Genomic DNA, 19866 nt, shown 5'->3' with positions numbered 1-19866 from the left:
TCTCTAGAAGGAGGGGAGGATTTCGCAGGCCCAAGAGGATGCGGGGGGGCTCATGCTTGAAGCTCTCCCACCATGCTAACATGGGCTACGCTTTCAGTGGGCTCCCGTAGAGCTCCCTCTCCAGTCCCTGTAGTCTGCATTCTCCTCCCATGATGGTTTCCACCTCTTTACCCTTGTCCACATTTACCCATTTTACCCATCAGGGATGTCCTGATCCAGAATCCTCAAATCTCACTGCTCTCCTGATGCTTTTCTTGACACTCATTTGACTGAACTCCTTGCAGCTATCCTGAAGTCGTGCTCTGGGGATGCATCTCCCTAAGCAGGAGGAGTTCTCTCCATCCACATCCACAGATGTGCTCTGTTCTCTCTGGCATCCCCACCCTGGTGGGGACCATTCTTACCATCTGGAAGACTTCTCCTTTGCTGCCCTGCACTCCATCCCATCCCACCCCAACACACACACACACACACACACACACACACACACACACTTTACCTTATGAATCCTCTTCCTGACAATATTCAGACACTTACTGGGACCTGTTTAGTTAATAATTAATCATTGAGGCCTTACCCTCTTCTTAGCTGGCTGAGCTGCATGAGACCTCTCACCTAAAACACAAGCCTTTTAATGTCAGACTCTTGCAACCCACATCTTTTATCCCTTCCAGCTCCACACCCTGTCAACACACAGTGTGCCCACACCCCCACCCGCATTCACTCACACACTCCTTTGAGCTCCCCACTGGGTGACAAGTATCAGGATTCTCAGTTGCCCTCTATGTCCTTTCCTTCAGATCACAATTTAGACACCACATCTTCCAAATGACCTTCCTCTAACTACCCCACCCCCTACAAGAGACTGGATCAGGGGCCCCTGCTTGCTCCTTCCAAAGAATACTGTGCTCTCTCTGTCACGGAATTGATCACTCCGTGTTGTACTGGCTGACTGTTGGTATTGCTCACTAAATGATTGTTCTGCAAGGGAGAGATGCTCATGAGAGGCATTCAGTAGACACTTACTGAATGACTGAATATGGAGAACTGTTGGAATAAATGACTGGCTGAATGGATATGACCAAAACAAAACTGGAGAGGAAAACCTACTGCAGCAAAACTGACCTGCACCTCCCAGCCTCAGGCTGAAGCCCCTTGGGGGCTATATGCCATTTGGGGTCACCCTAGGCACATTATTTCTCCTTGAAGTGGATGTTGTGGTTTTGATCATATTCTCATAGGGGTGGTCTGGGTCCTTATGGGTATGGATTTAGTGATGAGGCAAAGAGCTAAGTTAAGGTATGGTCATGGGGGACGGGTGTGTAAGGACTTGGCCTGAGGTGGTAAATTGGGTTAGGCAAGGGAAAAGATGAATGAAGATAAGGGAAGAAATCATGACAGGTTGAGGCTGAGGACTGACTGAAGTTGGTCTGGCGATGGGGATGGGGCCATGGTTTGGAGTGAGGCTGGGCTAGAACCTGGGCTAGGGTTGCAGAAAGTTAGAGTTGGGGATATGTCTGGGAATGAGGCTCCCTCTGCATTAACTCCTTCTTCTGCAGTATGTGGGGCTCTGAAGATCCTCCCAGAAGTAAAGCTGGATGGAGAACTGGGTGGATCTATTACCATCGAGTGCCCGCTTCCTAAAATAAACGTGAGGATGTATCTGTGCCGGGAGATGGTGAAACCTGCAATCTGTTCCACGGTGGTATCCAATAACTTCATCAAGAAGGAATATGACAGTCGAGTCACTTTGAAGCCGTGCTTACACAAGAATTTGTTCCTAGTGGAGATGACAGAACTGACCGAGAGTGATAGTGGAGTTTATGCCTGCGGAGTGGGCACGCACACAGAACGGGGCAAGACCCAGAAGGTCACCCTGAATGTCCACAGTGGTAGGTGCCACCGCTGCTTGCAGGCAGGTTCAGCCCACTCAGAAAATGTCTCCACTTAGGAAGATTGAGACAGCCATCTAAATAACAGTCCTCCAGACTTCTATGCTATTGCCATATTAGCCAGCCCAATAATAATTAGCATCCACAGAGTTGAACTTCATAGTCCACTAACCTCCTGACCCACAGAACTGTCTATCCACAGTAGGCAAAAGGATAAGAGATGCTGACCTTGTGTCGCCTGTCCCACCCAGGGCACAAGGGGAGAGGTGACATGAGTTTGAGCACCAGTGAAAACTGGAAGCCAAGGACATAACTGTCATATATAACTGTTCCATGAGATATATCAGAGATGAATATAAAGGAAATACACCCACTTATCAAGGCATATTTATAGGCCAGATTTGTTACTGTCTGGTCTGGTTCTTTATTTCTCATGCATCCAGCCTTTCTCCTCTTCTCCAGTGATTTCCTACACAAATGCAGCAACTAATTCAACAGTTCACAGTCCCAATAGCGTCTGATGGTTTTTCAGGGCATATTAGCTGTGCTAGGAGAAAAAGTGCTCTGTCAGGGAGGCCCCAAGACCAGCTCATTTTCTGCTCCTCTCCAGCAATGCTGCTCTCATGCCCTCACTGCCATTTTACCTTGTCTGAGTCAGCTTTTACTTACGCCAACAGTCCCTTCTCCAAGCCTGTCTTTCCTCCAGATACCATCAACATAATCTCCTTGCTTCCAATAGAGTACAATCCATTCTGGGAGGAGGAGCTGATATCTGAGCCTCCAAAATGGTTTCATAAATTTCTGGAGCAGCGGATGCCCACTTGGCTCCAGATGGTTGCACATGCCAGTTCTTCTGAATCCACATCCAAAGGTCAGTCCATCAAAGCATGAGTAAGAGAGATGAGGAAGATGCTGTAGCACTGTGGAAACGGAGGAGGGAGGTGGGTGGGTGTCCAGCTCACCATGAGTGGCAGAGCACAGCAGAGCAGAGCCCAACAGACCTGCCTTTACATCCTCCAAGCCTATCCTAAAGCTATGACTCCCTGACATAGTTGCAGAACTTGCACATCACCACTAGGTGGCACCACAAGCAATGGAGCGTGTGCTCCATTCACAAAATCAGCTCTTTTTATGAATGACTGCCAAACCCATGACTGGGCAGACGTTTCCCAGCTGGAGGTCATCATGTCTTCTTGCTGCCCACAGAGTTGTATTCTACCTGCTGGTGTCTAGTGATTTTAACAACTCTATTTTTCAATTAAAAGATAAATGGTTATTATACTAACAATACTTTCATAGTTCAGTATGTTTCTAGTTTTAAATGCATTTATGACGTGTTAATATTTCCATCATATCATCGTATATATTAATTGAATATTATTACATGAGGGGACCCTGTTGATGGCCAAAAGGAATAGTGTAATTGGGAAGTTCATAGAGCTATGGTTGTTACTGATAGGTGTGTGATGGGGGAGAACAAATAAACAAATATAGCACAAGGCAGAGTGAGAACAGAACTACAAACAAGGTCTCCCCATGCTCATAGGAGGGCAAGCTCTTCTTCCTGGGAAGGCATGAGATGGGGAGCTTCCTGGAGGAAATGGTATTCGAAGCCAATACAGAATTGATTGCATAGAGGTGGTATGCTCTGAAGGCACTTCAGGCCATGAGGACTCTAGGAACAAATGTAGTCTGGGCAAAAGAGAAGAATGTATTGAAGGAAGAGCTAGTGGCCCAGTGCCTCTGGAGACTAGAGTAAAGTGTATATGGAAGGTCCCTTTTTCTTTCATCTCCTGCAGTTACCACACCAACCCAAAGGACTGACGACCCTCCAGAGCCCTACCCTTCCCCCACCACACCAATAATTCATCATCCTCGAGAATCCAGAGCATTCTCAGTAGCAGCTGCCAAGCCCTCAACCGTTCTGCCACCCACCACAACATCAAAGACTTCAACTCAGGAGGGGCTGCTCAGGCCCCCAGGGGCCAGCTACAAGCAGCACACTAGGTTGCATGGGCAGAGGTAAGAGGCCCCCATCATCCATGATGGTTTCAAAGCCAGGTAAAGTAGGCAAGAGTCAAGAGATCCACTAAAATCTTCCCGCAACATCCATTATTAGAGACCCTTCTTAATCTTGTCTGTAGAAGACCACTGTGAAATATACTACCTATGAATATAGCAGGTATGAATCTCATTAGCATTTAATGTTCTAGCACTGAGTCTGTAGAAAGAAATAGACTCAAGTCTTTCACATTCAGAATCATTCAACTCTGTTTTGATGGGGGAAAATTAAATGAGAATCAAATGAACTAGTAAGCTATTAAGTGTCTGAATTACTTTCATCTGTTTCATTTTTAAATGTGGCTACTAGGAAATTTAAAATTACATATGTGACTTACATTGCTAGTGGACAGCCCCAGCCTGAAGACTCAGGTGCAGTTGAAGGAAGGCAGCAATTAACCACTAGGTGGTAGCACTATAGCAGGTGGCAAAAAAAATCTCTAATATTGGAATTTTTTATGCCTAAGCAATCACAAACGCGTTAATGAGGAAAGGGACTTCCAACATTATTTGGGGTTCTATAAATAGGGAAACAGGCTGTGAGAGCTAAGTGATTTCAGATAATACTAGAACCCCTGATACTATTTGGGGTCTGTGATCAAGTTTGTAATGGGCAAGAACATGAGAACTGGAAATATGAGATTTCTTTTGGCTTGGCACAATTGCACTACCCCTTCCAGAAAAGTAAGATTTCAGTATGTACAGAAAACAAAGGGAAGAGGGAGCACTCAGAAAAACATCTTTTTCATAGTAATAAGAAACTAGCTCAAGCCAGGTGCGGTGGCGCACACCTGGAATCCCAGCGGATCTGAAGGCTGAAACAGGAGGATCATGAGTTCAAAGCCAGCCTCAGCAAAGGCAAAGTGCTAAGCAACTCAATGAGACCCTGTCTCTAAATCTGGGGATGTGGCTCAGTAGCCCTTGAGTTCAATCCCTAGTTAAAAAAAAAAAAACACTATAACTTATTTAATATTTTCAATAACCATGTAAGTAAACCAAGGTGCACAGTGTTGGCAAGGGACTGGCATTTATCATCTCCTGCTGTAGGCCAGGAGCATTAAATTCTTCATATCCACTATTTTGTATCATCTTAATAACAGTTCTGCAAAAGTGAAAATGATGCAGATTTGTGGGGAAATGAGGTTCAGAGAAGTTAGAGATTCGTTCAAAGTCATGAATCCAGGAAAAGGTACATCTGAGTTTGAACCCCAGTTTACTCTCCACAGACAAGAGTCTTTGGGGGGGGGAGTGGAAAGAATTCTATTAACAAAGGAACAAGTCTGAGAGTTGTCTTTAAAAAGTCTGCCACAAGAAAGTGCTTCTTTAAACCTATCTCCCTTACTACCTTCTCTTTCTCTCTCCCATTCCTTCCCTCCCCAGAGAATTCAACCGTGGTCCAGAGTTTGGAAGGGAGGATCAAGGATTTCACATCCTGATCCCAACTGTCCTGGGTCTTCTCCTGCTGGCCCTTCTGGGGCTGGTGGTAAAAAGAGCGATTCAAAGGAAGAGAGGTGAGCAGCTGGGCTCTGGGCTGGGGTGGGAAAGCTAAGCTCCCAGACGGTTCTGATCTCTGCTTGATTTTGCAGCAAAAATCCGGAAGATAGCGATGAGTAGCCTGGGGTGTAGGGAAGTGGGGCGAAGGTCAGTGACCTGGGAATGGGTTCGAGGAGGAGGAGGGCGGCCTGAGACCTTTGGTCTTCAGGAGAGGGTAAGCCGATCCATCTAGTGTCCCGCACACTTTGAGCATCTGTAGGTCTGACGTCGCCAAGCATCGAGGAGGGAGCAGCCTTGAGTTTGGGGAAGGAAAGGAAAGCTGGCTTCAGGCCTCTGATGCCATTTTTTTCTTTCTCTGTCATCACGGAGAAGCCTTCTCCAGGCGGGTCCGCCGAATGGCGTTGAGGATGCGCGCCCTGGAGGCCTCCCAGCGGCCCCGGGAGCAGCGGCCCAGATTGCAGCGGCCGCGCTCCCAGAACATCTACAGCGCCTGCCCCCGGCGCGCTCCAGAGTCTAACGCTGCCGGTGAGCGGAAGCTGGTGGCTGGCGGGTGACCCTACAGAAGATCAGAAGGAGCGCGGGCGTAGATGGTGCGCCTGGCGCCAGGTTCTGGGGGAGCAGGACTCCCCCCACCCACCCCGCGCCGCCGCCTTACATCCTCAGGATTCCCGCAAGATGGGGCGGGGCGGGGGCGGAACTGGAGGCTCCATCTCGCCCTTACATCAGCACTCCCATCCCCCTTAGGCCAGAAGCAGGTCCCTCCTGCGGATCCTGGAACATCTGCGCCCTCAGCCCCGCCACAGGTAAGCTCCACCCGTCTTCTGATTGGCAGCTTCAGCCCGAACTCGCGCCCCCAACTCTGGGCATGGACCAGAGAGAGCACTGTTACTAGAGCAGGGTCTTAGCTCCAGGTTGCAAGATCTTACCCCAGATCCTGGGGCCCATTCGGGGGACAAGTTGTATCCATTACCTTATTTGGTGTTGTCAGAAGACCAACTCCCCAGGGATCGTGGTATTCTTAGTTAACTAGCTGTTAGAGAATGATACATAGTAACCTGCAGCTACTTGAAGAACTTTCGAATGAAGAAATTAGTTTACTGGGAGGTTTAAGAGGGTTTCATCTTAATGTGAGGAAAAACTTTCTAGTAAACCCTAAGATGAGATGAGGTCGTTTACCCATCACTGGAGGAGGTCAGGCTTAACTTAGAAAGTGACTCAGCAGACAAGATTAAACACCTTGGGTGAGGAGGCTTCATCAAGGAATGGACATAGAGAGTTTCCATTAGGAAAGAAGCCTTGAATCTATCCGTCCATTTTGTTTTCCCAAATTAAGAAAACCTTTTATTTTCTAAAGAAACCAACAGTGACTAAAATACTGGTTTCAATACCAAAAAAAGAACTAATGCCATTTTTTTTCTTTCTCTGTCACCACGGAGAAGCCAAGTTTTAATTAGAGTGTTGACTAAGTTCATGAAACAGACCCCCAAACACATGGCTCCAAAGTTAGCAGCCTATTTTCCTCTCAAGCAAAGAATCAGAGGGATAGGAAGGGGTGGCCTGAGCCATGAAGTCATGCAGGGACTTTCTGCTCCCTCAATCTCTGGATGGTCCTGGTCCCTGGTCAATACTCAGTCTCTAGTATCATATCTACATTCCAGCCCACCAAGAAAGAAAGAAGTGCTTCTTTAAGACCATGGCCCGAAGTTTCACACATTCCTTGTACTTATTTAGCTTAATTATCGACCTTAATTAGCTTAGTCAAGCAGCAACCTCTGCCTTCAAGGGAAGCTGTGAAAGGTCGTCTCTGGTTGGCAATCATGAGCCTTGCTGAAAAAGAGAGAGTGATACCCAGCTCTGCCAGTTACCTCCAGTTTCTTGAGCTTTCTCCTTCCCACCCCATTAGAGAAAGCTCACTGCAGCTTAGGAATGGTCCCACCGTGTTTGTCTACTCCACCATCCACCAGCCGTCCTCTGAATCTGCTGGGACCACACAGTCCTCTCCTGGGCAGGGGCCTTTCTCACAGCTTACCCTGCCTCCCTACTTGAGACTCTGATTCCCAGTATCGGGGCAAAAACATTGATGGAACAAATTCATTTTAAAACCAAGTAAGTCAGTTTCAAATGATGAACTGTAAAAGGCAATGGGGGATTCTGTTTGTTTATTCTGGCAGTATTGGAGATTGAACCCAGAGCCTCATACATGCTAGGCAAGCACTCCGCCACTGAACTACATCCCCATTCACACCATATCCCCCCCCCAACACACACACACACTTTGTATTTTTTTTTTTTTGAAACAGGGTCTCACTAAGTTGATCAGGCTGGATTCATACTAGCCATCCTCCTGCCTCACCTCCTGAGTAGCCAGTATTAAAGGTGTGAGCCACTGCACCCAGCTAGGAGATGTTTTTGAAGGAAGCTACTTCTGCATTCCCCTCTTGGAAAGTACAAAACATAAAAGCTCCTTTCCATGAGTGCTCACTGTATCCAGGGTCCTGAACATCCTGATCGTAGAATTGTGTTTAAGTACGTGATCACAGTCCCTACCATGGATTTCTGTGAATATTATAGTACTTGTGCCATGTTGGGGTCTTTGGCACAGCCCTGTCCTCTAAGAACTAATCATACTAAAGGTAGATGATCTGAAGGGAAGAAGCCATCTGTCTGAGGAGGAGGAGAAGCACCACAGTGCCACATGGTCAGCAATTTTCCTCCCCTTCCCTGCCCAGCCCCTTTCTGGAATGCCATGTCATGGCCTCTCCAAGCTCTTACAGAGAGGTACAAGGGTGAATCACTGTACCTGTGAATTCCTCCCCGAGAAGATGCATATTTGTTCCACAAGTCACATTTTTATCCCCAAGGGGTTACTCCTCTGACAGCTGGGATTCCTCAGACCCATGTTTAGCCACACGATTTCAATCTGAGCTCCATTTAAGGCATTTCCTTCCCCTATTAGTTCTAAGTGTTTTCCAGGTATTGGGTGGGATACCACCCTGAAAATCCCCAAGGCTGGCCCACTTGATGGAAATCAGCTACCTCTTTGTCTTTGCCTTCTAGAACTCAGAGTCCCCCCCGTCATGCCCCCCATTTCCTGTTATGGAAACACAACTGGAAAGGTACTAAAACCATCCATCCAAATTCAGTGATGCTTATTTGGTGTTTCCAGGTGCTCGAAGCTCCCTGGCTCCATACCCCATGTCTGAAGACCAGCTGTGAATATATGAGCATCTGCCACCAGCCTGCTGTCAAGAGGGAGGACACTGAGTCAAATGATTACATCAATATTCCCAGCCTGACTCACCCTCCTAGCTGTACCCCTGCAGCCACACCTTGATGACAATAAGTCTTGTCTGTCTGCTAATTTCCAATGACTGCTCCATCCCCTCACAGAGCCCTGATCACCTTGCATGCCCCCATCTATCTGTGCCTTGAGCATGGCTCTGCCCCACATAATCTTGCACACCTTTGTACCCCACACTGTGTGCCTCGAGGAGTCTGGGTGTGCATAGCATTTGTCTCAATGCTGCCTGCTTCCTTTTCAAACCATGTAACAGACTGTGGCATTTGCAGTGTCTTTGGTCACAGGGACTTTGCCGCTCTGGCTCTAGATCACATGGCATTAGTATGGAGTGTAGGCATAGCTGCCATTTCAGAAGCCCTTCCCAAGCTTAGGCCTCACACAAACAGACAGCTTCTGGGTTGCACTTCATGAGGATGGGCCTCAGCCCTGTGAGCTAGGCAGGGCCTGGTATGATAACACTCCTAGGAAGGACTTTGCCTTGACCCAAAGGCTGGAACTTGCTAGTGTGAAACTATTTATCTCCTGTCCAATTTACTTTGATGTTATAAAGTATCCTACATTCTCAGAACCAACATTGTTAGTGACAGTGATATATATATATATATATATATATATATATATATATATATATATATATACCAATCCTCTTTAGTCTAAGTCTCCCTCATTTGCTATAGAAAAGTACCCTGACCCTAGCAGCTCCTGCTCTTTTAGACACAGTCTTTGTTTCCTCCTTACCCTTCTTCTACATCCTAACCCTGATAGAACACTCATTTTTGGTCTGTTTTAGTCATCCCAAGTCATTACCTCTCTCTGCTTTAAAAAATGTCCCTCATCTTTTTGCCAGGTCCAGACAACATATAGCAAAGTGGGAAGGAAAGTAGCATGGGGTTCTTGGAGGATCAGGGGCTCCGCAGTAGCTCTTCTGTCATGGAAAAGGAGACACCCTGCCTCCTAGCAGCTCTTAAGTGTAGTCTTTCTCTTAAGTTTTTGGGGCAAGGTCATAATTGGATACTATCTTTGGATTGATGTGAACTACAAAGTACAGTTAGAGCTTGAGAATGACCATTCTTGCCATTGAGAAGATCTTTCCCTGATACACAACACAGTCTCCCCAGGCACTTGCCCAGAAGTAGGGAGAACACACTGCCAGATCTGGGATGAGTTGCCCCCTTTATTAGCAAGAAATGTCATCACAGATTTGACAGTACCTCCAGGCACAGAGACACCATCAGTGATGTCAGCTTGTTGCTGTCACTTTCTCAAGTATCAGATAAAGGAAAAAATGACAAGAAGAAGAAAGGGAGGGATCCAGGGAGAAGGGATGGTGGAGTAGGGTAGGGTGGGGAGGGGTAGGGAGTGCAGCAGGAAATGAAATGTTGGGTGACAATCTGCTTTGTGCCAGGCACTTTAACCAACATGTTATCTTCCATCATTTACTTTTCAAACTAATGCTCACCCTCACCCCAATGTTGTGCCCCTGCAGATATATGACTTCCATGTGTTAAAGTTCAATATTATATCCTAGCATCCCTCGTTGTTCCTCAAAAATCCAAACACAGGTAAAAAAAATAAAATCCAGTTTATTAAGTCTTAATTGAGCACCTACCCACTGCCCCACACTGCAGCAAGGATCATGGGAGATAAAAAGGGAAATATGGGGCACACTATATTCTGCTGTCTCCAGGGAATTTAGCACCTTGCAAATAAATATAACTCCAGTTGAAGCACTGGCAGTAATTAAATGGAGTTGTAATCAATACAGGAATCCACTTTGTAGATTGTTCACAGCATCCTGTGACTGTCGTTTGGGCTGCTGAAAGATGCTGAAAGAATGAAGTCTTTGAAGGGAAGCCTGGGACCACAGTAGGGTTCATGGCCAAGAGTGTGAAGTGCCCAGCGAGCCGCACAGGAAGGGACACCTGTTTGAAATCACATGAAGAATGAACAAGTTCACGATTCTTGTCTGGACATTCAGATCTTGTAGAATTTCTCCATCCAGGTCAGGAGAATGTCCACTTCCCCCAAAGCTTTCGTCAGAGCTGCTTCTATGTCCAACTAAGGAGAAAGGAGAGCCAGAGTTCAGCCACGTTAGCCAAGAGAAGGTTTTCCTTCCAATCTGCCATGTCAGAAACAGACATGATTCCAAATCGAGGGCTGGGTCACCTGTGGAATGGTCTCTGATGATCTCTCCTTCCCATCCCTTGTCCCCATCTGAGTGTTTGTCTGCTTCAGGGATGAGGATAAAGAGAGTAGCCATGGGGTAGCCTCAGAGTAGTGTTGGGTAAAGGACAAGAGCACTCAGCACCCCTAACCACAAGAACCACAGAATGCAGCCTGGGGTGGGTATGGCCCACCACCTGCGTCCACTGCGCAAATGAGGAAATGAGCCAGGGTGGCCTCTTTCCATCATGTATTTTGCTCTTCACCACTTATTTATAGGCTAATGTATGATCAAAATCACGTTTTGGAAAAAAAAATAACTTGTGGGGAGAGGTGCTGAGAATGAAATTTGGATTATTTTGTGTGTGTGTGTCTAAATTTAGGAAGAGACAATATAATTTTCCATCATTTGTATTCATACATGAGACCAGTTGAGCATTATGGAAAATACTGCAGATGTGTTTGGGGGTGGGTGGGGTGACTCCTCGCCTTCTTTCATTACCCAGTTCAAGTACCCATAAAATTCTCTCACAGGGAAAGTCCCCAATAATGAAATCATCTGGTAGGGAAATATAATAGCATTTTAACTTGATAACAGCTGGGGAACAAAAGACCACTTCATTTCTGCCACTTATACAAAGTACATGCTAATTGATATAAATATGCCTATGTTCCTGCTAAGTCAGGTGGGTTTGGGGTAAACCAGGTGGAGTCACCTATATTAAATTCCACTTTAGGTCTCTGAGGCTCCTTAGTGTGACAGGTTGAGCTATTCTGCTAGGTGAGCAAGCTCCCAGCTCTTAGCCTTACCCGTTTGAATGCTCTGTGGAACAGCAGAAACCGTTTGTGTGCACTCTCACTGACAGAAAACATCTCATTTTCCTGCTGGATAACAAGAAAAAACAATGTTGAGCCAAGAATTAAATGATGATGATGGTGATGCTACAAAGGGTCCCAAGGCCTGAGAGGACAGAGCTGAGCTATCCTCAGAGTAGTCAATGCCCAACTCCTACCAGGTGGCAGAAGCGATCTCCTTTAATTCTCCAGGGAGAAGTGTCATGCTCATTTAACAGATGATAAAACTGAAGCCAGAGAGGCTGAGCACCTTGCAAAGTGTCACCCAGTTGATCAGAAGCAGAACCTAGACCTGAACCCAGCACTCTTTTTCCATAACCCCCATAACTCCCTGTTGTGGAATAGAAGCCAGGACCGGATAAGGAAAGAGAGTGTTCTCAAAACACACCATTGGCCGACTCCAAGGCCCAGCTTGGTTCTACTCACACTGGGTTGAAGTTTTGACATGATGACAATAAAGTTGTTGGCCAGAGTAGAGAATGATTTCAGGGTCTTGAATTCAGCTCTTTTGTGGTAGTTTTTGAAAACGGTGTTCAGATAGAACTTGAGCAGGGCGTGGATAAGGTAACAGCTCTCAGCATCCTGAGGGAGGATTGAGTCACTGCAAAGCAGAAACCTCTGCCCACCCTGGAGGGACGACCCATATGCAACCCAAGGCAAGATAAGTACAGTAGGGGCAGGAGCCTTCTAGGAGATGATGAACGTTTGATCTGAAGGAACTTCAGGGGCCCTAGAGAATAACACCTGTTTCACAGGAGGAACCCAGACCTCAGGAAGGAGGTGACCCACCCAGAGTCACACTGCTGTCAGTGGCAGGCACAGACGAGGGTCTGGAACCCTGACTCCTCATGGAGCTGGTATTCCCTTTCTTTTGCACCACACAGCCTCCCTAATATGGGGAGGTCAGGGACCCTGAAAGCACTTGAACTTGGACTTTGTGGTGAAGAGTTGGTGGAAAAATGACTAATAGAAAAAGAAATGAGAAAAAGGAACATTCTTCAACAGCAATGCACTACAACCCCCCTCAGCTCTTGAAGCTCCGCGCCTCTTAGGGATCAGGGCTCAGTACATTTGTACTCACTCACTGAATTGACGGGTAATGAGAAGACAGAAATAGGTAAGAGAAAAGCATATTAGTGGAAAAGAAGGTTCAGCTCAATAGATGCCCATTGTTTATATAAGCAAAAGTGAAATAGAGACTGGTGACAACACTCTGGCTCAGTGGAGAAAGATGTTTATAAGTCTCAACCGCCACAGAGTGATTCATCTGCACGCTTCTCTGGCTCATGGCCAGATCTACCCTGTATAGGGTCAACCCAGGGTAGATTGGGAAGGACTCCATCAGCCCCACAAAAGGAGGTATTGTTCTTGACCACCATCTGATTACCGAGACATTCTGCAGAACCTCCTGGCGCAGCAGCCGGACGCTGGTGGTGTTATCCTGAGCTTGCTTGGGGAACAGAAAGAAAAGATGTCTCTAGGTTAGGGGTCAGTGAGGAAGCTAATCCCACAAGTATGAGCTGCTTCCCCGGACCCCTAAATCCAACCAGTCTATGAGGCGCCAGAGACCAGAGGGACCAAAGGAGGACCCAGGAGGGGTGGTGCTGAGCTAGCCCCTGGAGAGGGGGGACAAGTCTTATGTATAGAACATCACTAAGCGTGTCCCCTCACTCCCACACAGGCATATGGAATCCCAGGTCTGAACACAGACTTGGCTGAAGGACCTGTTTGATTCTTTTAGTCATTTGAGACAAGAGGAAATAAGTCAGTTTGGTTTGCTCTGTATTTTGCAGGGTAAGGAGGAGACATGGGGGAGGAGGGGCTGCACCTGGAGCTCCCTCTGCAGCCCAGCCATTCATTTCAGATCTTGAACTTAGAACCAGAGCCCACCATTCAGGATGAAGCCTGAACAAATCAGCATATTTCTTTCCATTGAGTTCTGTTTATTTTACTAGGGGCTGACCACATCTTTCTGAGCCTCAGCTTTCTCAGGGTACCAAGGGGCTCATAGTGCCTCCTGACCTCCTTGAGTTCTTATGTAGAAAACTGATGAGCAACCTGTGAAGGTCTTCATAATTATCCCCATGGCTGGGTCCAGAGCATCTGTGCACTCACCACGGTTTCCTGGATGGTCCAGAAGGCCTCCCTCAGTTGCTGGAGATTGACCCCTTCTGCTCGGCAGGGCCCAAATTGGAATTCTTGGCTCTGGAGCCCTGGTACCTGGCTCCAGACAAACAGGATCAGGCTCAGGCAACGGAGGGTGACCATCTGCAACCAAGAGCTCATCTGCAGCAAAGAAAGAGCAGACAGATCCTGCTGAAAGAAAGGGGGCCTTCTCCTGAGGCATGACCTCTGATCAGGAGGGATACACCCCAGTATAATGCTCTGTGAGTCTGTCTAGGCCAACCTCAGGAGCATATAGATGGGGCACCTGAGTGTGCCATGGTCTGAATGTCCCAAGAAAAACTCATATTGAAAAAAAAAAAAAACTCAACATGAGGTATGAAGAAGTGGGGCCAGGTGAGACCTTTAAGAGGTGATTAGATTATGAGGATTCAGCCCTCCATGAATTCATCCGTTCATGAATTAATGAGTTAATGGATCATCTAAAAGCAAGTCTGTTATAAAAGCCAAGTTGCCCACTGCTTGGGATGCTGCAAGCACCAACAAGAAGACCCTTACCAGATATGGCTGCCTGTTCTTGAATTTCCTAGCCTTCAGAACTGTGAGCCAAGTATACTCTTTTTCTTACAAATTTTCCAATCTCAGATATTCTCCATGAGAGAAACGGAAATAGGCTAAAACAGATGGGTTCCAAAACTTGAATACTACAGATGTGGGGCTTGTTGGGGTGCACTGGGGTGGGGCTAAAGCTTCCGGCTCCTCAGTTTCATACACGCTGGTCTTGCCGTCTCTCCACCTGCCCTCCTCCACTCCACATTTCCATCTCCACATCCCTGCACCCACTTCCTTCTGCATTACAGCCATCCCAGGCCTCCAGCCTGCTAATTAGAATTTGACCACCACCACTACCACCACCCCCCCACAAAAAAAGTAAGAACATGCCAAAGAACATGTCTAGCGAGCCCAAACTTAGGAGAGTGTTGCTTCCATATTTACTTATCTGAGATTTGCCCAGGCACGCTAAGACAGGTCTCCCTCCCTCCTCCCAGGAGGTGACTACCCCTGATACCTCATCACATTCCTGGCCCAAAGGGAGGGGGCAGAAAGTACAGCCAGGTCACTCTACCATCTCAGCTGACCAGCTCACTCTTTTTTGTTTGTTTGTTTTAGGAGTACTAGGGATTGAATCCAGGGGCACTTAACCACTGAGCCACTTCCCCAGCCCTTTTTTTAAAAAAAAATTCTTTTTATTGGCACATTATAGTTATGCATAATGGTGGTATTTGTTATAATATATTCATATGCACACACAATAAAAACATAAGTAAAATAGTAATTTGATCAGTTTCATTCCCCAGTACCTCCCCTCCTTCCCCCTGATTTCCTTTCTCTATTCCATTGGTCCCAGCCCCTTTTAATATTTTATTTAGAAACAGGATCTCGCGGAGTTGCTTAGAGCCTCACTAAGTTGCTAAGGCTGGCTTTGAACTTGCGATCCTCCTGTCTCAGCCTCCCGAGCCGCTAGAACTAACAGGCATGCGCCACCTCACCTGGCAACCAACCCACTCACTCCGGACTCTTAAGAACTGGCTTTGCAAGTAACTGAACCAGAGAACGGAATCAGAGTTCCAGGTGACTCACCTTTCAAACTCCCCTGAAGTGCCAACTGGAGAAGTCTGTGTGAAGGGCTCCCCAGCAAAGGAACTCGGCACCCTGATCTACTTATAACTGTAGGCACAGAATTTCTTTCTAGTGCTTTCTTTGCCCTTTGTTTTTCTTCTTTTCTTCTTTCCTCCCTCTCCATCTCCCACACTCTTTACTTCCTACTTCTTTCCAACACCATTGAAGAACCTTTCCTGTTCCAAGCCCTGTTCTCACACCTAAAGACAGAGCCTCCCACCCCCGGACTCGGAAGATGGAGAAGCCCTGCCTTTGGAATGATCACCAACACCAGGGAAAGGGAATAGGGGTCCAGGGCCAGTGTTCACTGTCCTCTGTCACGTGGGTCTGTGTTTCAGCATCTCCTTCAAAGTCTTTCCATCCCCTTCTTTCAAACTCTACAGGTTTTGTGGCCCCTCTTGAAAATTCGTCTCTGGGTCTCATAATCCTCCTGGCCTTCCTTCCGCACCAACTGAATTCTTCGTGGTGTTGAATTAGAGAGATATCTCCTCAACCCATCACATCTTGTCCTTAAAAAACACTTAAAAGGACTTCTGCCATCCCCCCATGACTGCCAGCCCCAGGTAAAGCAGCAGCCCCATGCTTCAGAACAAAGATGCCAGAACCCCCCCCATTACTCACCTCAGGCTCCGTAAGTGACACTCCAGGGCTGGCTGTGTGGAGGGAGCTGGTCTGGTTTTATAGACAAGTAAGCTAAGCCACACTTCCTCACCACGCACCAAGTGACTGGACCCTTCCTGTATATAAGGGGGCTGGGGAGGGGAGGGACAGAAGAGGAAAAGGAGGTGGGGAGAGGATTATTTGTCATGGAATACTTAATTGTCTAGTCACCCTTCACTTTAAGATAATGAAGCAATACAGAAGGCAGTCCGTGAGGTGAGATGAGACCTGGGTCTGAATTCAGGCTCTCCCACTGTCTCTGTGGTCAAAGACAAGTGTCCTTGCTTCTCTGAGCTGCAGTTTCTACATCTATAAAACTTAAAAAAAAAAGAATAAGAAAAAAAATCTGTCCTACTTCTCCAAGAGGGCAGGTATAAGGAGAAAAGACAGTGACAGAGAGGTGCTTTTTAAATTCTGTACACAGAGCATACCAGTCTTATGATGTCAGAATAATTCAATGATTATGCTTAATTCATGATGGGTCAGTAGCCCAGAGGCTAAGGCTAGCCCCTAAGTGCCTCCCCTTCATTCCCTTGGGGCCAGGAACTTTTAGAAGTGTTTTCTGACATGCACTACTCACAGTCCCTAGGGTTAAAGTCATTCAACCCAAACATATTTCTCCTTACATTCTAGAAACTAGGAAAAACAAGAAAGTGTCTACATAGACCAGCCTGAAAAGCTGGGAGCCCTAGTATCCTGGTAGAGTAGCCCTGGCCTGTGCAGTGCTGACTGGGCTCACCCAGGGGATGCAGGCAGTGTCGAATATCACATATCAAGCCCAGCAGAGGCCATCAAAAGACCTGACCACAGCTCCAGCTCATGAGGCCCTTTGGCTTCAGTTTCCCTGCCTGTGGAATGAGGGCATCAGCTGGAGCAGCATTTTCCAAAATGTAGTCCATAGAACCTCGTCTTGATGAATGCTTGCCTTGCAGAATACACCATGAAACAAGATAATGCATAGTCGGGGTAACCAGAGAAGCCCAGTGTGTACTTGTCCCTCTTGGAAACAGATGATGCACCTAAGAGTGGTAAATATTTTGAGGAGGCCAGTGGAATGTGGGGACTGTGACCAGCCTTGTTTCACCCCTTCACCTCAGAATAGGTTTTACCTTTTTAAATGACTGGAAAAAATAAATCAAGAAAAGGAACAATATTTTGTGACACATGAAAAAACACATGAAATTCAGATTTCAGTGCCCACCAATAAAGTTTTATTGGGACATAGCCACACCCAATTATTCACTTACATTTTTGGCTACTCTTGTGCTACCAATAACAAAATGAGCAGCTGTGGTTGAAAGCCTATGGACCTCAGAGCCTGGGGCATTCACTCGGGCTCTTTACAAAAGGCATTGAAGACTCCAGTAGTTTAAGACTTCTTAGACAGTTGTTTATATGGAAATTGTCTTATTTTCACTGTTTGATTAAAAAAAAAAACTGTAAGCCTAGGATAGATCCACAAATAACTATGACATTTTTAAACAATTAAGTTCCATTTTAATTTTTATTTTGCTACCTAACAGGAAATGCTATGGTCAACTTACGAAATAACCTTAATTACACCATATTTACTGGTTATTGCACTTTACTGGGAAATCTTAAGAAAAAAATTGAGCTAAAATTTAACAAAATCCTTTACTGTATAATTTTAAAAAATAAAACAAGACTATACTTAAAAAAAAAAGGTGTTGTTACACCTGTTCTATATATGAATGTTCTCAGAGTTCCTTAAACTGGGTCTAAGCAGAAATGGAGTTAGAATGATAAGAGAAGGATAGCAGTCCCCAGGTAGATGGAGAAGAAAGAACTGTGTACATGCTCCGTGTGTGTGTGTGTGTGTGTGTGTGTGTGTGTGTGTGTGTGTGTGTGTGTACGTGTGGGGGGGTGGGGGGGTGTGGGTGCTCCCCTCCCCGATTGGCAGACATGATGTTGTTTGTTTTCTTAAGCGACAAAACATGCGCAATCCCCAGCCAGCACCCAATTGCCATCACTGTCATCAGCTGAGTCCTCCTCCATCTTGCCCTAGGCAAGGACTCGTCACACTTTCCCTTGCTTCAGAATCTAGAGCATTCTTAAACACCCCGGGCTCCTATGAGAAGAATGACAGGACAGTGATGAAGCAGATCTGAAGACAGGTGAGAGTGTGGAGCAATGATGGGAGGAGACAGGAAGCAGAAAGGGAAAAGGAGCCACAGGTCAGCACCCAGCTAACAGGTGGATGGGCAGGCAAGATGAGCTGGTTCCAGGGCAGGCAGGCTGGAACAGGGTCACATGGCAGTGGTATGGCTCAGCAAGCTCCAGGATATCCACCTGGGCTCAGAAGCAGCACACTCTAAGGAAGGGAGAATGTAACATGGATATTCCAAGCCAACGCAGGCCTGCGCCTCAGCCTCCAGGAGCCTGTCACAGCACCACTGCCCGAGAGGGGAAGCAATAAGAAAGCTCAGGGACCTTGGCCAACATCCACGGAGACCACTGGCTTTCGAGGCAGGCAGACCTGACTTGGGTTCCAAGATGTGAACTTCCGCTTTCTCACTTGTAAAATGGAGTCTTCACAGGGCTACAGGGACACAATCACATATAACTTTGCATTCAGTGTGATCCATGAACCAGAGGCAACAACAATGCATAGGAGCCTGTTAGAAGTGTAGGATTTCAAGTCCTTTCCAAAATTACTGAATCAGAATGTGCATTTTGAGAGACTCCCAGGGTGATTTCTCATGTCCATTGAATTTTGAGAAGCATTTGTGTAAAATACATGAAGGGCTTGACCCTGTGTCTTTCACACAGTAAATGCTCCAAGGGAAGGGGAAAAGGACTAGAGGAGGGGCTCTGCATGATGATTTGGTCCCCAGGGAATAGTGGCCAACATCTGGAGACATCCTTAATTGTCTTAACTGGGGGGAGTTACAACATCTAGCAGAACGGCCAGGGTTACAGCAAAGTATACTGAGTGCACAGGCTAGCCCCTCACCACGAAGAGTTACGTGGCCCAAGATGTCAGTGGTGCTGAGGTTAAGAAACCTTGGGCTAGCCCAGCAAGGTGGCTCGCGCCTGTAATCCCAATGGCTCAAGGCTGAGGCCAGAGGATCTCGAGTTCAAAGCCCACCTCAGCAAAAGTGAGGCACTAAGCATCTCGATGAGACCCTGTCTCTAAATAAAATACAAAATAGTGCTAGGGATGTGGCTCAGTGGTCAAGTACCCCTGAATTCAATCCCTTGTACTCTCCCCCCAAAAAAGAAACCCTGGGCTAGAGGAAGAGAAGAAAAAGGTGGCTGTGGGGGCAAGTGCTGGAAGAGAAACAGAGAAAGATAAGAAGGTGAACCTTAGTGGAGGGGGAGGTAGTGCCCAGAGCACCAGAGGCAATGAATGAGTAGGGCCTGGTCCATTGCTTCTGTCTTGGACCAAGCCTAGCCCTGAGGTTCTTCTACTCCCAATGAAAGGATGAACTTGGGGACTTGCTTTTACAAAAATACTGGGTGAAAGAAAAGTGCACCTGAGGGTGAAGTCATCTTGACCTTCATGTCAAGGCCAGGTTTAGGAAAAAAAATCTCTTCATGATATTTAGGTGTTTTGCTCTGATACTCTAATGCCACCTCTGTCCTTTATGTCTCTCTGCCAAACCTGAATTTTAC

The 19866-nt window shown here is 46.7% G+C and overlaps 2 protein-coding genes across 2 annotated transcripts; one reads left to right on the top strand and one right to left on the bottom strand.

Annotated features, from left to right (window-relative positions):
* The first annotated feature begins 1513 nt into the window (after positions 1-1513).
* Positions 1514-10075, top strand: Fcmr (Fc mu receptor). Its single transcript, XM_078024673.1, has 7 exons — positions 1514-1892; positions 2632-2763; positions 3692-3914; positions 5334-5464; positions 5820-5972; positions 6192-6250; positions 8614-10075. Exons 1-7 carry the CDS (start codon positions 1514-1516, stop codon positions 8779-8781), a joined length of 1245 nt encoding a protein of 414 aa, XP_077880799.1. The 3' UTR covers positions 8782-10075.
* A 636-nt stretch (positions 10076-10711) lies between these two features.
* Positions 10712-14052, bottom strand: Il24 (interleukin 24). Its single transcript, XM_005329533.3, has 5 exons — positions 13882-14052; positions 13154-13216; positions 12193-12348; positions 11722-11796; positions 10712-10806 (listed from the first exon to the last, which is right to left on the bottom strand). Exons 1-5 carry the CDS (start codon positions 14050-14052, stop codon positions 10723-10725), a joined length of 549 nt encoding a protein of 182 aa, XP_005329590.2. The 3' UTR covers positions 10712-10722.
* Positions 14053-19866: the final 5814 nt, after the last annotated feature.

The sequence above is a fragment of the Ictidomys tridecemlineatus genome, chromosome 10, assembly GCF_052094955.1.
Source record: "Ictidomys tridecemlineatus isolate mIctTri1 chromosome 10, mIctTri1.hap1, whole genome shotgun sequence".
Classification (NCBI taxonomy): Eukaryota; Metazoa; Chordata; class Mammalia; order Rodentia; family Sciuridae; genus Ictidomys; species Ictidomys tridecemlineatus.
The sequence above is the reverse complement of the archived record's forward strand: the minus strand, read 5'-3'. Positions and strand labels throughout refer to the sequence as shown.

Bases quoted from the DNA above. Each gene is read 5' to 3' on its own strand.
- Fcmr (XM_078024673.1), top strand. From the start codon at position 1,514: ATGTCTGGGAATGAGGCTCCCTCTGCATTAACTCCTTCTTCTGCAGTA. The intron at 2,764-3,691 runs GTCAGTCCATCA...CATCTCCTGCAG, and splicing joins TTCTGAATCCACATCCAAAG to TTACCACACCAACCCAAAGG. The intron at 6,251-8,613 runs GTAAGCTCCACC...TGGTGTTTCCAG, and splicing joins CGCCCTCAGCCCCGCCACAG to GTGCTCGAAGCTCCCTGGCT.
- Il24 (XM_005329533.3), bottom strand. From the start codon at position 14,052: ATGAGCTCTTGGTTGCAGATGGTCACCCTCCGTTGCCTGAGCCTGATC. The intron at 11,797-12,192 runs GTGAGTAGAACC...CTTGTTATCCAG, and splicing joins TGTCAAAACTTCAACCCAGT to CAGGAAAATGAGATGTTTTC. The intron at 10,807-11,721 runs GTAAGGCTAAGA...CTTTCTCCTTAG, and splicing joins TCCACAGAGCATTCAAACGG to TTGGACATAGAAGCAGCTCT.